The sequence below is a fragment of the Chiloscyllium punctatum genome, chromosome 25 (genome assembly GCF_047496795.1).
Source record: "Chiloscyllium punctatum isolate Juve2018m chromosome 25, sChiPun1.3, whole genome shotgun sequence".
NCBI classification, from domain to species: Eukaryota; Metazoa; Chordata; class Chondrichthyes; order Orectolobiformes; family Hemiscylliidae; genus Chiloscyllium; species Chiloscyllium punctatum.
Window position 1 is genome coordinate 55956421 of NC_092763.1, and position 21492 is coordinate 55977912.

Sequence of the window (21492 nt, forward strand, 5' to 3'; positions counted from 1 at the left end):
TGTATCACTTCAGTGAAATCTGGTCCTAGTCTTCCTCACCATAATCAGTCATGTCACAAAATTTAACATCATCCTTCATTATTAGTAATTGTCCTTGGTATGGTCAAGCACTTTCAATCTTGCAATTCTTAAAAAAAACATTGGAATAGAGTTATTTCCACCTGTATATGACCCATTAGCAGTAGTGCTTATGATAGTACTCATACTTGTCTTTAGTGAACATGTTTTTCGATTTTCAGCATCCCGCTGGATGACATCAGATACTTTTTTGAGGGGTTTATTTAATTTTGAAAACTCCAAGGCATGTACATTGTCAGCAATAACCACCATGACTGGTTGATCTCACATCATGAACTACACTGCTGACACGACGGGATATAAACATCTTGCAGACGGGCAAATATTTTCTTTTGTGTAGTCCTTCCAATCTCAAATTCCACACTTTGCTGACACACCCCACTCCTCTTTTTTTCCCCACTCCTTTTTCAACGACAGGCCTGTCTAAAATTTATCTTCAAAAAGAATATGCACTTGAATACCACCATAGGTTTTAACTTCGTTCCATGTGAGATGCAAGATGGAATCACTGTGAATCATGTTTTCTTCTGGCCCTTACAAGGCAGACTTTCAACATAAGTAACAGGCTTGTTATCTGGCATATCACAGTTCATCAGCCTTATTCGTAAGAATTTTCCACGCAGGAGTCCAATTTATACGGAATCTTCTCGATGTTAATTGGCAAGTCAGTAGCATTGATGATTTGATCATAAACCTCAGATGCAGAAATTGTGAAATTCTCATTTTCTGACGGAGAGCTACAGCATACCTTTTCATGAATCTTGTGCACCAGCTGACACTAGCCTTTAACTCTGGAATACCACCTTTCTTCAATTTGGAGAGTGTAAAGTCGGATAGTTATGCAGGAAATAACACGACCTTTCCCCTGATGGGGCACATAATTAGTCTCATTAATTGGTTAAGAGGTTGTTGCTGGAATTTGCAAGACGGAAAATCTAAAGGTTCATACCCTTGCCTTGAAATTCATGAACTATAATAATCACAAATAATTAATAACAAAACTGCTTTGATAACTTATGGTTGACTTTTATGCAAAGTATAGAAGATTTTTTTTGAGACCAAAATTCATTGGGTCAGCTTTTACACTAGCATATACGGTAGCCTGTATTTCCAGCACTTCAAGTTGTATTTCAGATTCATAACTCAGTGATTTTTGATTACCCCATCATTGTTGTAGTATTAAAATGCCTATTTCCGTGAGGCCACAAAATTCAACTGTTTTCTTTCAAAAGACAGTATAGAATATACAATTAATTCCTGTTTTATATTAAACTTTATGAAATTAAGTTCAATTTGAACTTCACAAAATCTAAACAGTGATACAAGAACACTAGAATATAAAATAACTGTTCTTTCACCTTTTCTAGTCGACCAGTTGTATAGATCTCTAAATCAAAAAACAGTGGTAACTGTAAAAGGTTCGTCACTTTCTCTGCGTCAACTGCATACTGTATTGAAAATGGGGAAGGGGGGAAGATTAAACACAGTAAACAATAAATATTCATATCTAAATAAATAATTCAACTAATGTTCAACAAAATAAAGTTGAATATAAAGCATTACAGCATTTGATCCTTTACTCAGGATGTCAAGTGTTGGTTCAATGACAGCATTCTCACCTTGAGACAGAAGGATGTGAATTCTCTTTTAAGACTTGAGTACACAATCTTAACTGATAATTCAGTACAACACCAAAAAAAACTGTCCTTCCAAGATGTTACCTGATAAATCAAGAAATCTAATTCCCATCTGCCTGCTCACGACAGAAATCCTACTGCACTATTCAAACACAGGGTGGGGAGTTATCCTGTACACTACCCAACATTTATCCTTCAACTGTCATTACGAATTGTATTATGGGACCTTGCTGTAATTCTCTAAATTACAATAATGACTACATTGCAAAAGTAATTAATTGCCCATGAAGCATTTTGGGGTATTTTGAGATTGTGAAACACTCTACATAAATGCAAGTTCTTTATTTCCTTCTTTTCGTACAATTTACTCAGTACTCAGAATTTCCTCTCTTCAGAAGGAATTGTTTGGGCCAGAGAACACTATGAATAATGTTGCTGGTGACTGTATAAGAAACAGTGATTCTGTTTTTTGTGAAGAACGGCTTGAGGACAAAAGTGCAAGATCCAGATTAACATGCTATATAAATGAAAAAAGGCCACAACTTGAGCCTCGAAATGCAAATAGCATTCAAAAAATAAAATCAATTCACTAATTTTTTATTATGCCGTAAATCTAATGCAAAAAATGCAGACGGCAAACCAAAGACATTTCTCCACTGGAAGAAAAACTGAAGCATCAATCACCCCAAGATTCATGTGCATTTCTTACCATGTCGAAAGGAGGACAGAAGGATCCAACTTTTCACTTCTACACTTCTAGCAGCAGCATAGTACACAGCACAGAAAAACTACTTAGACTAATAGAAACATAGAAAATGGAAGGAATAGGCCATTCAGCCCTTCGAGCCTACCTTACCATTCAGTATGATCATGATTGATCATCCAACTCACTTTCTTTCCATATCCTTTGATCCATTTAGCCCTAAGAACTATGTTTAACTCAGTCTTGAAAACATTCTGTTTTGGGCAGCTACAGCTTTGAGAGAGAGAACTTTACAGACTCACCACCCTATGGATAAAGACATTTCTCATCTCAGTTCTAAATAACCTATCTGTATCCTCAAATTGTCATCCCCGGACATTGGGAACATCCTTCCTGCATTTACCCTATACAGTCCTGTTCAATTTTTTTTAATGAGGTCCCTGTTCGTTCTTCAAAACTTCAGTGAATACAGACCGAGCTGACCCAGTTTCTCTTCATAAGTCAGTGCTGCCATCTCAGGAATTTCGTTTAATACTTTTAAGCTTTTGGGTCCATTTCATTCTGCCATTCTTGCTTGAAAATTTGTGAATTGATAAATCTGAGAGTCAATTTTGTCTGTCAATTTACAAACATCACAAAAATTAGAGATAGAAGGCAATCGTTCAGCCATCCAGCCAATGGTAATAACTACAACTATTAACTTGAATTCAATTTTCCTGCCCTTTTTATTGGTATGGTTGTAGGTCATTCAGCATCTCAAACCTATTCTGCCAATTTCATGATTGATCATGATCCATGTACTCACCATGATACTATAACCCTCTGTAATTTTGGCCTCAGCAAAGTTGATCAATGTCAGTTGAGAAATTTTGAACTGACTTAGCTTCAAATGATTTTTTGGGGCAAAAGGCTTGCAGAATCCCAATAGCTTACGTGAAATAAAGTTACTATTTGAAGATTATGCCCCCTTGTTCTGTACTCTCCCATAAGAGGAAGTTTCTCCCTAACTGCTCTAGCAAATCCTTTTATCATTTCAAACCTCAAATAGATAATCCCTTAATCTTGTACACCTAAGGAATTATGTATTATGCCCCTATATTCCAATCTTTTCAAATCGAGCATAATCCTGGTGAATCTTTGTTGCACTACGTTACCATTGCCTGCCTGTATTACAGGGCCAAGAACTAAATGGAGTACTCCAAAATGGATCAAACCACAAATTGAACAGCTATAATATCACAAACATCACTTTGTATTTTAACACTTACAACATACAGAAAAACATCTGCTAGCATCAATTTTCTTACTATTTCCATCCAACAGCTTTTATTCATTTCTGGGCTTGGACCTCAAAATCTTCATTCATCCAGTGGCTAGATTGTCATTTTAAAGATAAACATGATCCATTTTTCTTGGTCTTCTATAGCAAGTGTGGTGTGTTGAAGAGAATAACAGTTGAAAAAGAAAACCACCAATTTGCACGCACTTTGTGAAATTTTGATTGGCTCTGCTACAGTGAAAAAAATCTTCGCATTTGTCAAATAGATAGGGGTCGTTACGGGGGTATTAAAGCTGGACTACATGTGGCTCTTGTATACTGCATTACAAGAAAACATGCTTATTTCCAGAGATATTCTACTGCACTAAAGGCTATGAAACACATTAAAATTAAAAGTACCTTTGCTAAGAGCTGTGGAAGGACAGCTGAAAACTGTTCCGTAATTCTGGTCCGATCATCCAACTGTGTTTTTTTCTCTTTTGCAGTCAATACCTGTCATTGCAAAATGCAGACCATCAACTGTGCAATAAACACATTCTTACTTTAACGGCACCTCTCTTCTACTTTCCCTGTCTTTCCTCAAAGCTACAAATCCTTAAAAACGTATAAAAAATGGTAGAAGGTAAAAATGGTAAAAAATGGGCGGCACGGTGGCACAGTGGTTAGCACTGCTGCCTCACAGCGCCAGAGACCCGGGTTCAATTCCCGCCTCAGGCGACTGACTGTGTGGAGTTTGCACGTTCTCCCCGTGTCTGCGTGGGTTTCCTCCGGGTGCTCCGGTTTCCTCCCACAGTCCAAAGATGTGCAGGTCAGATGAATTGGCCATGCTAAATTGCCCGTAGTGTTAGGTAAGGGGTAGATGTAGGGGTATGGGTGGGTTACGCTTCGGCAGGGCGGTGTGGACTTGTTGGGCCGAAGGGCCTGTTTCCACACTGTAAGTAATCTAATCTAATCTATACAAATATTGGTTGGAAACAAAAATGCATTTCTGTTAATTTCTCACCGCAGACTGAAACCCTCTTCTTTGCAACTATTTGTCACATATCTATTATACATGCACAGAAAAATTCCTTACTCCAGAAATACTTGCTTGAGCATTTTACAGGATCTAAGGTTTTCACACTTTGTTAAACCTTTGTTCAGTGCAAAATCACTTCAGAATTAAGATAAATGAACAATGTGCTTGTTTGCCTGCAAAATACTAAACAGCATTCAGCAAGGGAGAAAAAAATCAAAATATTCCGTAAAGTACAATAAACACTATACTAATTGATTAACAAATTCCCTTATCCATATAAAACAAAAGAAAAAGCTTAATTTACATTAAAAGTTTGAAGAACAAATAACAACTAATACTTACATGAAACTTTTAAGAGAACCAAGATGCACTATGGCTCTTAACAGGAAAATTACCATTCATATCTCAACACCAAACTATAAGGAGATATTAGGATTTTCTTTGTCAAAGAAAAACGTGTGGTGCGTGAGAAGGAAAGAGACACAGGCAAAGAGGACAGAATTGGAAAGGATTTGCAGGGCTAGAGGAGATAAGGAAATGTAAGATCACACAATAATTTGAAATTAAGGGTGGGAATTTTGAAACTGAAGAGCAGCTTAACCAGGTGTCAATGTAGGTTACTGAAGACAAGGGTGATAGGTGAACAGAACATCGGTGAGAGTTTGGATATGCGCAGCACAGTCTTAGATTATCTTAATTTTACAGAGGGTGAACTGTGGGAAGACAGACCTGTGTGCATTGCCATTGTCAAGTTTAGAGGTAAAATGGGAATGGATGCGACTTCAGCAGATGATGAGGCAAGGATTGAGTCAGACAATGCTATAGAAATAGAGATAAGCCATCTTATAAGCCAACAGAGATAAGTTCATCTTGAATCAAATAGGATACCAAGATTGCAAGCAATGTCAGGTAGTTGCCAGAAAGTGTGAAGGCTCGATTGCAGCAGGTAAAGAAGACAGTAGCTTTAATCTTTCCAGTGTAAAAAAATGCGAGAAACTTCTCTTCACTCAGTACTGGTGTCTGACAAGTAGTCTGATAGTTGAGATTCACTGGAGGGATTGAGAGTGGAGGCAGGAAAGAGCAATCAAAAACGATATCCAACCATGTGAAGTCTTAAATAAACAAACTATGCAGTCTGCACAAGTACTTCAACTGTACTACATTGAAAAATGAAATGAGTAAGCATCTTAGATAAGGTAATATAAGTGTCATACCTTTCTACCTGAACCTCTACCAACTGGGGGATGGCACTCCACTGTTTGCCGGATTGTGCACAGCATAATTTCAACAAGTGCGCTCTCCTGTCTATCAGTCAGGACTGACAAGAAAAGAATGCATCGTTAGCTTTATTTGCAAAGAACGATGCAAGAAAAGCAACTGATTTCTTACACTATTTTCAACAATGTGCAACATTAGATGAATGTTGTTTCAACAGTTATTCAACAACATAAATCTTCCCAGTGTCCTTTACAAAGCTCTGTTAAGCCTGTAGAAAATACATTAGAGACAATGTTGCTTCTGTGTCTCCTGAACATGAACAGTATTTAGCAAGGGTCAAAAAAAAGAGTCAAAACACCCTTAAGTACAAGCACCTGTAAGTAAATGCATGCAAGAGTTTCTGATAAAATTGACCAAACCAGAAATGACCCAGAATAGAGTTGATGTTTAATTAATTTAAGGCCTACCAAAATTTAAAATCACATGTCCATTAAATTGGTTAAATGTGTGAAGTATTTTCATAGAAAAGTAGTACCATTGCTAAAATGTGAAGGAATGTTACTGTGAACAAGCTTCAATAAAATATCAAGGCAATTCATGGGAGCAATAATCCTTCAAAATTTGAGCTGATATTGTCTTTTTTACTTGAATTACAGATTAAATAGTAATGTGATGTTGAAACTCGGACTGGGAATTTCAATGGTCACCAACACCAGTTTTATTTTTACAGCTTATTTAATAAATAAAAGATTAATTTCCATATCTGCCAACCTGGAATTTGAACTGATGTCTGGATCATTTGTCCAGACTTCTGAAATGTTAAAAACTGCTAAATTACCAGAAGATATTAAGAATTCCAATTCTCAAGATACCCTGGGAGTTTCGACACATCCACAGAGCAGAACAGGCCACGGTTGACAATTGCAGAAAGGGATGCACCTGCAGGGTCATGCGAGCATGAGAGAGAGACTGGAAATCAGGAAGGGCATGAATAGAAATCCTACAAGGAGGAGATAAATGGGTGGGAACAGGGAAAGAGAATCTGAATTGGAAAGAGTCACTGTAGCAGACTCCGAGCAGTTGTCGTTCAAAGTAGATCAAGCCAAAAGTTGGGGTTAAGGTTCAGAAGCATTGGGAGCTATCCAGACAGTCGGTGCTCAGTAGCACTCCTGGGAGCAACTGGCTGGTCAGAGCAGCTGAGAACAGAGGAGAAGGTAGCCCAACAGGAGCATTCGCTTTGTGTAAATGATAAATAGCACAGCTCAGAAAAACATCAGTGCTAGTGGCAGCTGAGCAAAGCTAGCAAACCATCTTGACCATGTTTGCTATTTGATGTACTCAAGATGTTTGAGTAAAATTAATTATGCATATTTACCTCATGTACATTCTGAATTCAAGAGCATGCTGTAACATATTGCAAACTGTTTCACAGATCTAACCTTGCACAGTAAATTTTAGCTTGTTTGTTCACCACCAATGAATCTTGTTGCACTGTTCTCTCAGTACACAGGAACTCAAATTTGTTCCGTGTTTAATCAAATAAAGACTAGAACCAAGCCAGATAGTAACACAAATTTGCCAATCTCATCTGGAATGGGAACAGGACTAGATGATAAAATCCAGTTGTTTGCATCCATTTGCAATGCATAAGCCAGTAAGCTGTGGATATTGCAAGGTCCAGATTCAATTGTTCCTGCCTTGAACTGTATCAATAATTCAAGCTTGTCAGAAGCTCAAGTAACTTGTGAAACCAAAGCTATTTCAGTTATATCACACTGCAAATTTTGGCTAGAAATTCTGTTTTAGGATTGAGCCCTCCACTATCACCTGAAAAGGAGCAACGCTCCGAAAGCTAGTGTGCTTCCAATTAAACCTGTTGGACTATAACCTGGTGTTGTGTGATTTTTAACTTAAGGAAGTGAGCAGTCAGCAAAATGATCCAAGTTATCGAGCAGTGCTTGAAAAAATTCAGGGGCTTGCTTTCGAAATTAAGATTCGATATCCTTTGTGAATGAGACAGTTTTAATGAGATTTGATGACCCATATGGTAGTCTTAGAAATCTATGGGATCATTCTGGACTGCTGTTCCATCAAAGTTGCTGTTAAAGCTTTTTACATTTACTTCAGTTAATTTTAGATGATACAGTATATGTTGAGTGTGAAGAGACTGCAAAATAAAATGAACAGTTAAAGTTTATTCTGGTTGTTCAAAACTGTGAATCTTGGAAACATATCTCCTAAGTACCACAGATCTCAACAGTTTGTCAACTTTAAAAGAAATTATTTATCCTTAACCAGATTGTAACACAAATTTAGCAATCTTGTCTGGGATCATAGAAAATTTGGTGGACTCGTCAGAGAATATAACAATTATGTAACACCCCAATTATTCTAACACACCTCAGCAAGATGATTATACAGACTAAAATTTTAATCTACTCAATAAGTGGGCAGCATGGTGACTCAGTAGTTACCACTGCTGCCTCTCAATGCCAGGACCTGGGTTCAATTCCAGCTGAAAGACCCTATATGTGGAGTTTGTACGTTTGTCTAATGTCTACATGGGTTTCCACTGAGTGGTCTGGTTTCCTTCAACAGTCCAACGATGTGCAGGCTAGGAGGATTGTCATACTAGATTGCCCAATAGTGTCCAATGTTGTGCAGGCTCGGTGAGTTAGCTATGGTAAATGCAGGGATAGCTGGGGTGGGATGCTCTTCAGATGGTTGGTGCAGACTCAATGGGATGAATCGCCTCTGGACACTGGAGGGATTTTGTGATAACGTTACAGTTTCGGTAGGAGGTCCAAGATATTCAAATCCATAATTTAGGCTCCCCACTGTTTCCAATTCTCCTCTCAGTCATTCATGTCTTACTTATTAAATGAAATTTCATGGTTGAGGGAAGTTTCACCGCATCTTAACCAAGTGCATAACCTTCAGGTGTGTGCTTGGTTGCTAAACGGCAATTGATTAACTAACTGCTTGGATATACCAGCAAAACAACTTCCCTCAAGTAATGTTTTTAATCAATCTGCTTAATCATATTGTAACACACTGCCTAGGCAGATGGAGACATGAACTGTTGACCCTAACAGGAGTCAAGTGATTGACAATCAGCAGAAGTCTAGCCAGGTCAAGTTTAGTCTTGGTCTCTAATCCAGGGAATTCCAAGGTCACATGCTACAGCTTCATCACTATCCTTCATGAAATCATCATAGTTAAATACAGCCTTCTCGGTCAATATAATTCAAAATTCCTTTACATGATGTGATGATATACCAAGAGAGTTTATCATTTTTTTCATTATAGCACACATGATTGCATTCAAACATCAATAAGCTATTTTGAACAATGAAGCAGCATTCACTTTGTCCCCCCACATAGGCTCAGTGGTCAGCACTGCTACCTCACAGTGCTAGGGCCGATTCCAACCTCAGGTGACTATCTGTATGGAGTGTGCACATTTTCCCAGTGTCCATGTGGGTTTCCTCCAGGTGCTCCAGTTTCCTTCCACAATCCAAAGATGTGCAGGTTAGGTGAATTGGCTATGCTGAATTGCCCATGGTGTTCAGGGATGTGTAGGTTAGGTGCTTTAGTCAGGGATAAATGGGGAGTAGTAAGGGGGGAGGGGTATGGGTCTGGATGGGTTACTCTTCAGAGGGTTGGTGTGGACTTGTTAGGCTGAATGGCCTGTTTCCACATTATAAGGATTCTATGATTTTATGTAATTCTTTCAAAATTTTGCAGACTAAGCTTTTACATATTTGCATGAACAGTCATAGAATGTTGCTTAAATATACTTCACCTTCTTCGCCATTTAGTGGCTCGTCCAAAAGGAGACTAGCCATGCATTCCCAATCTTTGAGCAAATCGGTTGCACAATCCCACATGCTATCCACAAGATAAGCAGCATGTTCGTGCAGCTATCAATGGAAAAGTAAGAACTATTTAGATCAATTGAAAGATTTCAGCACAACATTATTTCAACATGGAAAAAGTCATAAGATTTGTGAACAAATGCATTAACTTGGATAACATACATTAGTCTACATTTATTTCTTGCTTCCCTTATTTAACTTGTATTAAAAAGCAATCATTTTCTGAATTGTGCAGTGAAAGTTTGAAGCAAATTCGATGTTGCATGAACAACTAAAACTGTTGCAATCACTCAGAAGTCAGGCAGTATCTATGGACAGAATCAGAGTTTCAGCATATTAGAATGAAATGAGCTACCAAAAATTCAAAATAATTCTGATGAAAGGTTGTATCAAAATCAAACGCCAACTCTTTCTCTCCACAGATACTGTCTGGCTTACTGAGTTATTACAGCATTGCAGTATTTTTGCTTTTATCGACAATATTTAGGCTCAGTTGGACATAACGATTCAAAATAAAAGCACACTGTGCCAATTATTGTACCATCCACATTCAACAATCTAAACAAAACCTGCTGCTGCTCCAACTGCAATTTGTTCACTGTCTTTTAGGATCCCAGCAATATACAATGCTTGAAATGAAACTGCAAGAAACTCATATCAATGACCAATCAAAAGAAAAAAAACACTACCATTGCAGTGTTTGGAAGGAGAGAGAGATTATGTCTTCACCCTCTTTAAGAAGAAGAAAGAAAAATCAGAGATAACATTTCTAGCTGGCACTTGTTTGACCAACTGGAGAGCAGCAAATATAATGAACCAATTTACTGTAAAAGACTGAACAAAGGTTAACAATTTTGTTTTCCCAAATTGAAGATCCAAGACAAGATTCGGATCTCATAAATGATCAAAGAACATTGTTCCCAACAAATGACAAAAATTATTTTAGGAATGGAGATCGGTAAAATTCTAATTATTGTGGAAAGCTATCAGTAAACCCATTACTGAGGAAATGTATTATTGCTTAATGTACCATAATTAGTGGTAATGTGCATAATTGACAGCCTACCTCACTCTCTAGGAAGAAAAACACCAGTGTTTTGATGAGCTTTGCATTTGGGCTTTGCCTTCCTTTTCTTTTTACTGCCCCTTCATCAGATTCAGGGTCTTTCTGACTGAAAAGTCTTAAAGAAAAAACAATATTACAACATCAAAAAAACTTTTAAGATGAATTTCGCTTCAAATTAAATTCCGTCAATCACTAGTTGCACTTGACCAGATCTCCCAACTTCTTGCCATCGAGTATCCTTCATCATAGAGGGAACAGCAGAATTAGAATTCTTCAGTTATGTCATTACATCTAAAACGTTACTCCAAAATTACCAATTAGACATCTGAAACAGAGGTTAATTATATCCAAAAATACTTTACAAAAACAAAATGCTTCAATCTCTGTGGATCTTCTCCCAGAGTGCACAATTGACCACTGACAAAACTTGTCCATTTGAGGCATGCTACAAAGCCCAATAGTCTTCGGGTCCATAGCTAAAAAGTTTTTAACTGAGTGATGAATATTTCAAGAATTTGCCAAATATTACTAACAATTAACTACATAGGAATCTATTTAAATAAACAGCAGCTTTGCTAACAAAATTTAACTGATAACATCAATTTTCTCCCAAGTAATTCTGTCAATTGGTCAGAGCAGCTCAGTTGTGTCAACTGGGACTTCTGACTCTTAAAATTGCACATGTTAACTTAGCCGAACAATTGAGAGAAAGGTTGACCGGAATGTCGTAGCAGAAGGAACACAGGAGCAGGTTGGGAGATTTGAAAAAAAAATCGAGAGCGTGACCATCACATAATTAGGGGAGCAGCTATGTTTACTCATTAATTCAAATAATGAGGTTGTAACGTGAAAAGCATTTCAACAGAAAAGTTTTATTTCTTTCGGTGGGTGGCATGAAGGGGACATCGGGCACGCTATGAAGTTTCCAATGGGAAAAAATGCACATGCTTTGGAGGACAGAGAATGTGCTAAGCAGGCATGTGCAATGTACATATGACAAGGCTTACACTATCTCTTAAAAATTAAACACTGTAGCTGGATCAGATGATGGAAATCATTCAAGAACCTCACTTCGGAAGAAATGCTGAAAGGCACAAGAATGGGGAGAGTGGACTTCAAGGTTTACAGGTACCACATGGGAAACCTTGACAGAAAAGAGACTTTTTGTAGGATGTGAATGCTTGTGTGAAGACAGCATTTGGAGGCCATACCAAATTGTTCTTGAAATCATTTCAGGGGTATTTAGGAATCAACCACATTGCTCTGAATCTGGAATCATATGTAGGCCAGATCAGTTAAGGATAGCAAATTTCATTCCAAAAGGTCAATAATAAACCAGTTGTGTTGATATAACATTCAGCAACTATTATATGGAGACTAGCCTTCCCAATTGCATTAACTGACGTTAAATTCCACCAGGTGCCATGGTGGGATTTGAAGCTAAGATCCCTGGAACTTTGAATTCCTTATTTTGTGGCATTACCACTATGCCACTACCCCGACATCCTGTCACCAATGAGGGCAAGGTAGCCCTAAATCAAACAGTCAAAAGACAAGGGAAGCTAATGGCTTTGGAGGCTAAGGTCAGAACTCAAACCTGGATGCAATGCAACCAGAATGGCTGTTTACTAGTGATCAAGTCAAAGAATGCACTTCTAGTGGGATATGACACCAACTGTTGATCAAAACACACTCACCACAAACCAGTCAAAAATCACGATAAATCAGGATTATTGTCGGTCATTCAGCAGTTTCATCTCAACCTCTCAAACTTATCCTCACTCTCGCATACTTTCAAATCTTACACCCATATCTCAAAGCTTGGATGAATTACATGTAATACAAGCAACAGCCAAACTGATTGCACTGAACTGAGCAGGACATTTCTTTCTTTTTTGCCGGACATGGTAGCCATACAACGAGAGACAGAAGCAGCTAGCCCGAGGTTGGCAGACATAAATGTACTTCCAAAACACTTAAGTTGACCATTACTTGGACACGTTTTGCAGACCCCACAGCCAACAACAGAGGTGAAATCAAACATGAAGATGGAACAAAACTTGAGGGAAACAGCCAGACAGCAGTTTATTTGGGATTTGGTATTGTGCAATGAGGTGGAATTAATTAATTATCTCATAGTAAAGGATCCTCCAGGAAAGAGTGATCATAGCATGCTAGAATTTCAAATTCAGTTGGAGGATGAGAATCTGGGTTCACTGCTACAGCTCTGGAGAGAAATGAAGGTATTTACCTCGGCATGAGGACAGATCTGGCCCAACTGGACTGGGAGGTAAACTAAAAGGGAGGACAGTTGATGGGGTAGTGGCAAATCTTTAACGACATACCTCAATTGCTCTCAACTAAAACATATTTCAGAAAGAAAGGAAGTTTATAAGATTGGGAGAAAACATCCATGGCTGAGCAAGGAAGTTGAAGGTAACAAAGACAAAAACTAAGGCTTACCATATTGCAAAGACCAGTGGCAGAGATCAAAGGGTCACTAAAAAATCCCAAAAAGACTGAAGGTAAATTATGAAATGAGGGTGAAATATAGATAGCAAAAGCAAATATAAAAGAGAAAAGAGTAGGTAAAGTGAATGTTGGTCACTTGGAGGATGAGACTGTGATATAAATAGTGGAGAACACAAAAATGGTGATGTAACTAAATCAATATTTTGCCTCGGTTTTCACAGTGGAGGACACGAGAACCATCCCCAAGATACTGGTAATGCAGAGGTCACGGTACGGGAGGAACTCAGAACAATCACTACCGCTAGGGAAAAATACTGAGCAAATTGTTGGAATTTAAGGCAGACAAATCCTAAGGTCTTAAAAGGAAGTAGCAACGGAGATAGTGGATCCATTGGTTATATTCCAAATTCACTGGATGTAAGCAACATTTCAGTGGATTGGAAAAAAGCTAACAATGCCCTTATTCAAAAAGGGAGGGAGACAGGCAAAAAGTAGGAAACTACAGACCATTTAACTTAACATGTTATTGGGAAATTGTTAGAAGACAACACCAAGTAAAATAGGGCATTTAGAAAATCAAAATCAAATCATACTGACTCTGATGGATTGTAGAAAGGGTAAATCATATTTGACTAATTTGCTAGAGGTCTTTAAAAATATAACATGCAATATGGATAATAAGGATCCCATGGACATGGTATAGATGGAGCCCCTGAAGACATTTGGTAAGGTGCCATACAAAAGGTTAACATACAAGCCAAGAGCACGAGGTTCCAAGTAATTTATTAGCTTGGATAGAGGATTGGTTAATCAACAGACAACAGCCGGCATAAATGAATCTTTTTTGTTTGGCGAGGTATAACTAGTGAGGCCCCAAAAGCAGGGTTCAGTCCTTGGTCCCCAACTATTTACGATCTATAAAATGACTTGGATAGAAAGTCCTATAGACAAATTTGCAGAAAACACTAAGTTGCAATGAAGAATTATGAAATAGAGACTTAGGTGAAAGGGCCAAAACTTGGTAGATGACGTTTAACCTGGGTAAGTGCAAGGTTATCTATTTTGCTTGGAGGAATAGAAGACAGGCTTATCTAAATGAAGAGAAACTTCAGGGTGCTTCAGTGCAGTGGGATCTGCATGATCCTCATGTATGAATTGGGAGAAAATGAGAGGAACAGAGGTGACCTTATAGAGGTTTACAAAATTATGAGGGGCATGGATAGGATAAATAGGCAAAGTCTTTTCCTTGGGGTCGGGGAGTCCAGAACTAGAGGGTATAGGTTTAGGGTGAGAGGGGAAAGATATAAAAGAGACCTAAGGGGCAACTTTTTCACGCAGAGGGTGGAACGTGTTTGGAATGAGCTGCTGGAGGAAGTGGTGGAGGCTGGTACAATTGCAACATTAAAAAGGCATCTGGATGGGCATTTGAATAGGAAAGGTTTGGAGGGATATGGGCCGGGTGCTGGCAGGTGGGACTAGATTGGGTTGGGATATCTGGTCAGCATGGATGGTTTGGACCAGACGGTCTGTTTCTGTGCTGTACATCTCTATGACAAATGGAATTTTGGTATTTATTGCGAAATGAATAGAGTATAAAAGTAGGGAAATATTGCTGCAACTGTACAAGGCAGTCGTGAGACCACACTTGGAGTATTGCATCCAATTTCGGTCTCCTTTCTTGAGGAGGAATATATTTGAATTGGAGGCATTTCACAGAAGGTGCTGAGATTATTCGAGAGATTATGGGGCCTGTCTGAAGGAGGCAGAATGAGCGGTACATAGGATGCTAAAAAGGATTGACAATGTCGACATGGAAAAGATGTTTCCTCATGTGGAGCAACCTAAAATGAGAGATCAAAGTTTTAGAATAGGCAGCAGATATAAAACAGACATGAAGAGAAATTACTTTCTCAAAGGGTCTTGAATCTTTAGAATTCACCACTTACAGTATGATAGCTGCTGGGACTTTGATTAAATTTGAAGAGATAGAACCATTAATTAAAATTCTGTCTGAGTTATGGAGACTGGGTCGGAAAGTGGAGTTGAGGTCAAGATTAGATCCGCCATGATTGTATAACATGGTGGAAAAGACTTGAGGGGCTGAATTGCTTACCGTTGATCCTAGTTCATATACTTTCTCACACAATTCATTGAAACATCCCAATGTCTCTTCATCTCACATTCTTAATTAAGCAAGACATCTTAATTTCTACTGCTTAGGTGGTGGTGATGGCATTGTGATATTGTCACTGGACTAATATTCAAAGTATTGCTCAGTAGTCAAGGCAGTCAGTAGAATTATAATTTTTCAAAACATTGAATTTCAAAGCTTAACGACCATGAAACCATTGTCGATTGTTCAAAACAACATATCACACCATTTAGGGTAAGAAATCTGCCAACCTTACTGCGACTGGCTAAGATCTGACTCCCAATGTACAAAAATTGGCTTCTGAAATGGCATAACAGAAGCTCTATCTGATGTAAACATCACCATCTTCTGTAAACCAAGATCACTGTTAATAACATTGCTTGATTGCTGTCACAACGGAGGCAGTATTGCAAGCAGCCAGTTTAAAAATTCATGCAAAAACAATCTTTTCAGCAAGTTGATGCGCAAAATCAGCATGTTTTGTACTGAAATGTAGGTACTTTCGTCCACCATCAACACAAGAAAATGCAACTTGCACAGTTCATCCAGGAACACTCCCTGTATGATGAGACTAATAACATCAACAGTGGAGAGAGATATAGAATTCTGAACACAAATAAATCAGCTGTAATTTTACTGAATGGCAGAACAGTCATGAAGGACTGAATGGCTGATTTGTGCTCCAAAGTTGCATATTCGTCAGACAGCAAAATAGTCCTTCAGCACATGCCACACTGCACCCCTTAAAGCTTTGCAGTTTGAAACAATTACAGAAAGCACCAAACCTTTGTAGAATCAGGCCAACGCAGGAGAAATGTTTGAGCAATGAAGTTGAAGAACAACTTGTAATTTGGAGGAAGTGCAGCATAGGAGTTCTTAAAATGTCTATACAAACATTTTCTTACCAGTAACACAAATTAACAGTCTCAGGTTCAAAGTACTCTTGGATTAAGGTTCCCAATATTAAGAATGCCAGTCGTAGCAGCAGAATTTCAGCAATGTAATTCACGAATTACATCATTGCTGAGCTTGTAGTCAAGGTCCCTCTGTTCTGCAAAGTCTTGTGAAAATTCATTATAAAACTGAAGGAGGACTAAATTTCTGAATTAAAATGCTCAGTTTTAATAGCTCCTATGTAAATTTACCAGCGATCAACCTTAAACCATACAGACTGTAAAACACAAATATGCACACTGCACAGATGTCTATTAAGTGATGTTGGCATGTGTTCAAGTTTTATTTACACTGGAACAAGATTTAGTTGAAGTGGTAGTTCATTACTACAATTTTATTATACAATACTAACAGATCTGACAGGAAAGCAGAATGTGACAAGAAATTGAAAAATAATTTCCCCTTAGACATACTAATTTGATTTTGCTCCTTACTTTTTGTAAAGAAATTCTCCAGCTGCTACAGCGACTGGTCGATGAGCAGAGTAAACCAAATGGTACACGTTTTCACAGTCCTCAGAGGTAAGGACATCATCACTACCCCTATAATAGGAAATGCAAGAGCAAAAATAACTTCATTCAGAGGCTGCGCAATTTGATAAACACCTTCAATTTTCATTTCAACTTTGCAGTCAGAAAAGTGACATTAGATTAAATGGACAACAGCATAATTATTGCCAAAACTAGGCATCTGATATCTTTTATTGCTGTATTTGGTAAAATTAGAAGTGGTTTAGCACATGGTTCATTGAATTAAACTGAACTGCTTAAATTAAAATTTCAAAGTGCACAATGAGGTAGAATTGCTCAATTAGTCAAAGAATGTGCTATTTTATATATAATGTGCAAGTAGGATATATTGAATTAACAACATGATCCTCCAAAACAACTGTTTCAGACATTGAAAATTTCAAGTATAATCATTATTTCATTGTTGGTAAATAAAGCTGCCATAGGAACACTGCACTTTTATTTTAATGTGCATCTAAGCAGCTAGGTTTCAGCATCAAGTCTCATTCAAAAGACGACAGAATTAACAGTACAGTATGAAGAAAGAGCACAGATGTTCTCCAATTTCTGCAGACAGGCTTAAATATACAGCCTTAAAATTCAAAGATGAAAACACTACAACTGAGCTAAGGTGCACCTGATGAACCAAATTATATTTTTAACTACGGAATAATGAGAGAGTTGAAAACTTTGGGTTAAGTTAAATGTATTGTCATTGTGGTGTTAACAATAACATTTTATTCTAAAATCTGTACACAGAAGAGAGGTAAACCTGTAAAAGTTAGGAGAACAAGATTTATATTTGTTATGCAGGTTGCAGATTAGAGTTGACCTGATATAGGTCTTTAAAAGTACAAATGGGTTACATATACCAAAACTGGGAGCAAAATGTATGGTCTTTTAGGTCCTTTAAACCTCTTTTGCCATTCAATCTGATCATAGCTGATGCTCCATCTCAACAACATATCCCAGCTTTCTCTCAACATCCCTTTTGCCCTTGCGACAAAAAAAAGTATCAGTATCTTTCTTGAAGATGCTCAGTGTTTTGGCCTCCACATCCTTCTGCGTTAGTGAATTCTGAAGTAAGAGCACCCTCTAAGTGAAGAAACATTTCCTCATCATTGCCCTACCCTCAATTCTGAAACTATGACCCTGACCCATAACTCCCCAATCAGGAACATCCTCCCTGCATCGACTATGTCTAGCCCTGCTATGATTTCATTTAAATCAGAACCCCATTCATTTTTCTGAACTCTGGTAAATTCAGGCCCAGTCAAACCAACTTCTTCTATGAGAGCCCTGCCATCTTCAGTGTCAATCTAGTGAACCTTTGGTGAAATCCACTCTATGGTAAGAACATCCTCTCTAAAGTAGACAAACCAAAATTGCACACAAAATCCAAGTACAGTCTCACCAAAACTCTACTTAATTGAAGGGAATCATCCCTATTTTTGAATGCAAAATCTATGAGAATTTTGACCAACATATCATTTACCTCCTCAATATTTTGCTGCACCAGCCTGTTTATTTAATTGACTGGAGTACAAGATCACTCATGTCACTTTGTACGTCCACATTTTCTAATACATCCCCAATTTAAATTATATCCTCCTTCCCTGTTTTTCACACTGATGTGTACAGCTTCAAGTTATCCACATTATACTGCATTTGCTATGTTCTAGCCCTCACAATCACTGTCTTGATCACCCTGAAGCTGTTTTGCATCCTACTCACAATGACACTTAGTTTTGTGTCATCAGCAAACTTGGAAATAATGAATTTGTTTTCCTCATTCAGTTCTCTATGTGCATTCTAAGTCAAGTCAGTATATTACCCACAACCATTTGAATCACAGAATTCCTACAGTGTGGAAACAGACCCTTTGGCCCAACAAGTCCACACCGACCCTCTGAAGAGTACCCCACCCAATACATTCCCCATTACACTACATTTATCCTTGACCAATGCACTTCAATTTTGCCCTCAATTCTCTTATGTGGGAACTTATCAAAATCTTTCTTGAAATCCAAATTCCCCCACAACCTTGTTTGTCATTCCCTATTCTACGAGGGATGCCCTCAATAACTTCCAGCAGATTAGTTAAGCATGATTCCCCTTTTATAAACTCATAGCTAACTTTGTCTGATCCCATTACTACTTTCCAAGTGTTCCATTAAGTTTTTTTTAAACAAACAACAAACTCCAGCAATTTCCCCATTACTGACGTTAGCCTAGTCTGTAAATCACTTTTTCCTCGACCTCCTTTTTTGAATTGTGCTATTATATTTATAACCTTCCAATCTTTAAAAAACACAGCAGAGTCCACAGAATTTTGGATGATGACCATCAATATATCTCATACTTCAGGATTTACTTCCTTAATACTAAGGGATGTAGATTATTAGGCCCCATGGATTAGTTAGCCTTTAACTTCATGGATTTTTCCAGCACACTTTTTGTTTAAAGCTCTTATCAATTTTCTTTAAATCCACCCTCTCACTTGACCCCCGGTTCCCAAACATTCCTGGGAAATTATCTGTGTTCTTTTTAGTGAAGACAAATTAAAATGTGTTTTCAATTCTTCTGCTATTTCTTTGATCCCTTTTTCAATTTTTCCATTTTGGGTTGTAAGGGACCTAACATTTATTTTCACTAATCTTTTTCTCTTTTCATATTAATAGAAGCTTTTTGTTAGTTTTTACATATGCTGCAACTTTACTCTCATTTTCTATTTTACCCATCTTAATCAATCTTTTTGTCATCTTTTACTGAATTCTAAATTTCGCTAAAGTCTTATTGCTTTTTCTGGCAATTTTAAATTTCTCCTCTCTGGATGTACCACTATCTCTAATTTGTATACTCGACCACAGTAGAGCCATCCTTTCTGTTTGCTCTTGCACTAGATAGGAATGAATTATTGTTATAATGCATGCATATATTACCTAAATACTAGGAGAGACGTGTTTCCACTTATGAGAGGATCCAAAATTAAAGATTATAAGCATAAAACAGTCAGTGGCTCAAAGAGCAGTTTGAATGTGGAACTCTCTACCAAAGGAAATGGAGGATCTAGGCAAGTGCTTCTGTCATTCAAAAGGGAAACTACACAAGTGCAACACTGAAAACAAAATGACAAGTGTATCACAAAGTTGAGATGAGATGCAAGGAGATTCATGTCAAATATAGACACCAGCTCAGATGAGTTTAGTCAAATGACAAGTCTATACTACGCAATTTTAGAGACATGTAGTTTATACAAACATCATACAAATGGTTTCTATGAATGCAGAATATTAGGTTATAGGATCTTATATGTGTAACTGTCTATTAAAAAGCACAGTTCAAGCATTCAGAAGTGAAGATGATTTTCAATGTGGGAACCTGGGAGCAGAACATGAGCAGTACCAAGACTCTGAGAAAGCAGAGCTGTTTCAGATATCAGAGAAAGACTGAGTATGTGTGTGTATGGTTTGTGTCATGGGAAGCAGTGCCTGGATTGTGCATTGGATCAAATGTCTGGATGCAGTACAAGAAATAGGAGCAACTCCGAAATGTATTAATATTGTAAGGGATGGCTACTCATTTTGTACCAGTGAGAAAGGAGGTTGCAACAAACTCTGAGAATTGGTCTGAAAATACAGGCTGAAGATGCGGGAGGAACAAACTTCAGGTATTTAAAAATATTAATTAGTCCAATTTCTAAAAGATCAGAAAAGGTTTTTGAAATTTGGCATTGATTCTATTTACAGGACAAAGCTTAGTAACAAGTCAAAAACTGAATGGACTTTTAAGTCAACTTGCGTACACAACTGGAACTGACCCTCGAACTATAAGGACTTAAAAAAGTGATCATTTGCACAGAAGCAGACAGATGTATTTTAAACGTTCTGGTCAGACTGACAGAATGACCTTGACAAGAAATAAGGGTTATTTCCTAGGGGTGTAGGAAATGCATCTTCAGGACTGAATACATTGTTGCTGGTAGCAAACGTTCAGCTTGTTATCTGACTGAATAGATTCTGAAATGGCCTAAATCCAACATACTCAAAAGTGAAAGATGCATCTCAAATGATAGCACAATAATATAACACTCACTTATTATAAAAGATTCTGAAGGACCACAAGAACAAAGAATCAAGTATAACAACTTCTACTTACTGCAGAACAAGAGTCAGAAGTTTTATTGCTTGCACAGCAACTTCATATTCTTTATCCAGAGTCATGGAAACAATTCTATCCTAAAAATAAAAGAGTTTATTCATATAGTAAACTCTTAAAAAAGCTTTTGCTGCTCCATTTTTATCAATAAACAAGTTTTCAATACCTACCTCTTGACACAAAGGTCAGGTAGTCTATGATGACAGATAACTTGTGACTGCTGTATAAATGCTCCAATTATTTACCATATCTTCATAGACATCAACTAGTCATTGCGGACTGGCATCTTCTTGTGACAGTGGAATGTCACACCATCAACACTACAAGTTTTTTTTAAAAGGAAGTACTCTTATCTTTTACCACATGATTC

General features: G+C 37.7%; 1 protein-coding gene across 5 annotated transcripts in view; it reads right to left on the reverse strand.

Moving 5' to 3' along the window:
- Nucleotides 1–21492, reverse strand: part of stag2b (STAG2 cohesin complex component b) — a 182015-nt gene that overhangs the window by 44623 nt on the left and 115900 nt on the right. For all 5 annotated transcript variants that reach the window (XM_072595302.1, XM_072595299.1, XM_072595301.1 and 2 more), the window contains 7 exons: nucleotides 21123–21202; nucleotides 16890–16997; nucleotides 10878–10992; nucleotides 9739–9856; nucleotides 5930–6033; nucleotides 4097–4189; nucleotides 1437–1526 (listed from right to left, as the gene is read on the reverse strand). In XM_072595302.1, the coding sequence (XP_072451403.1) occupies nucleotides 1437–1526; nucleotides 4097–4189; nucleotides 5930–6033; nucleotides 9739–9856; nucleotides 10878–10992; nucleotides 16890–16997; nucleotides 21123–21202 (708 nt within the window). The remainder of the gene's footprint in view (nucleotides 1–1436; nucleotides 1527–4096; nucleotides 4190–5929; nucleotides 6034–9738; nucleotides 9857–10877; nucleotides 10993–16889; nucleotides 16998–21122; nucleotides 21203–21492) is intronic.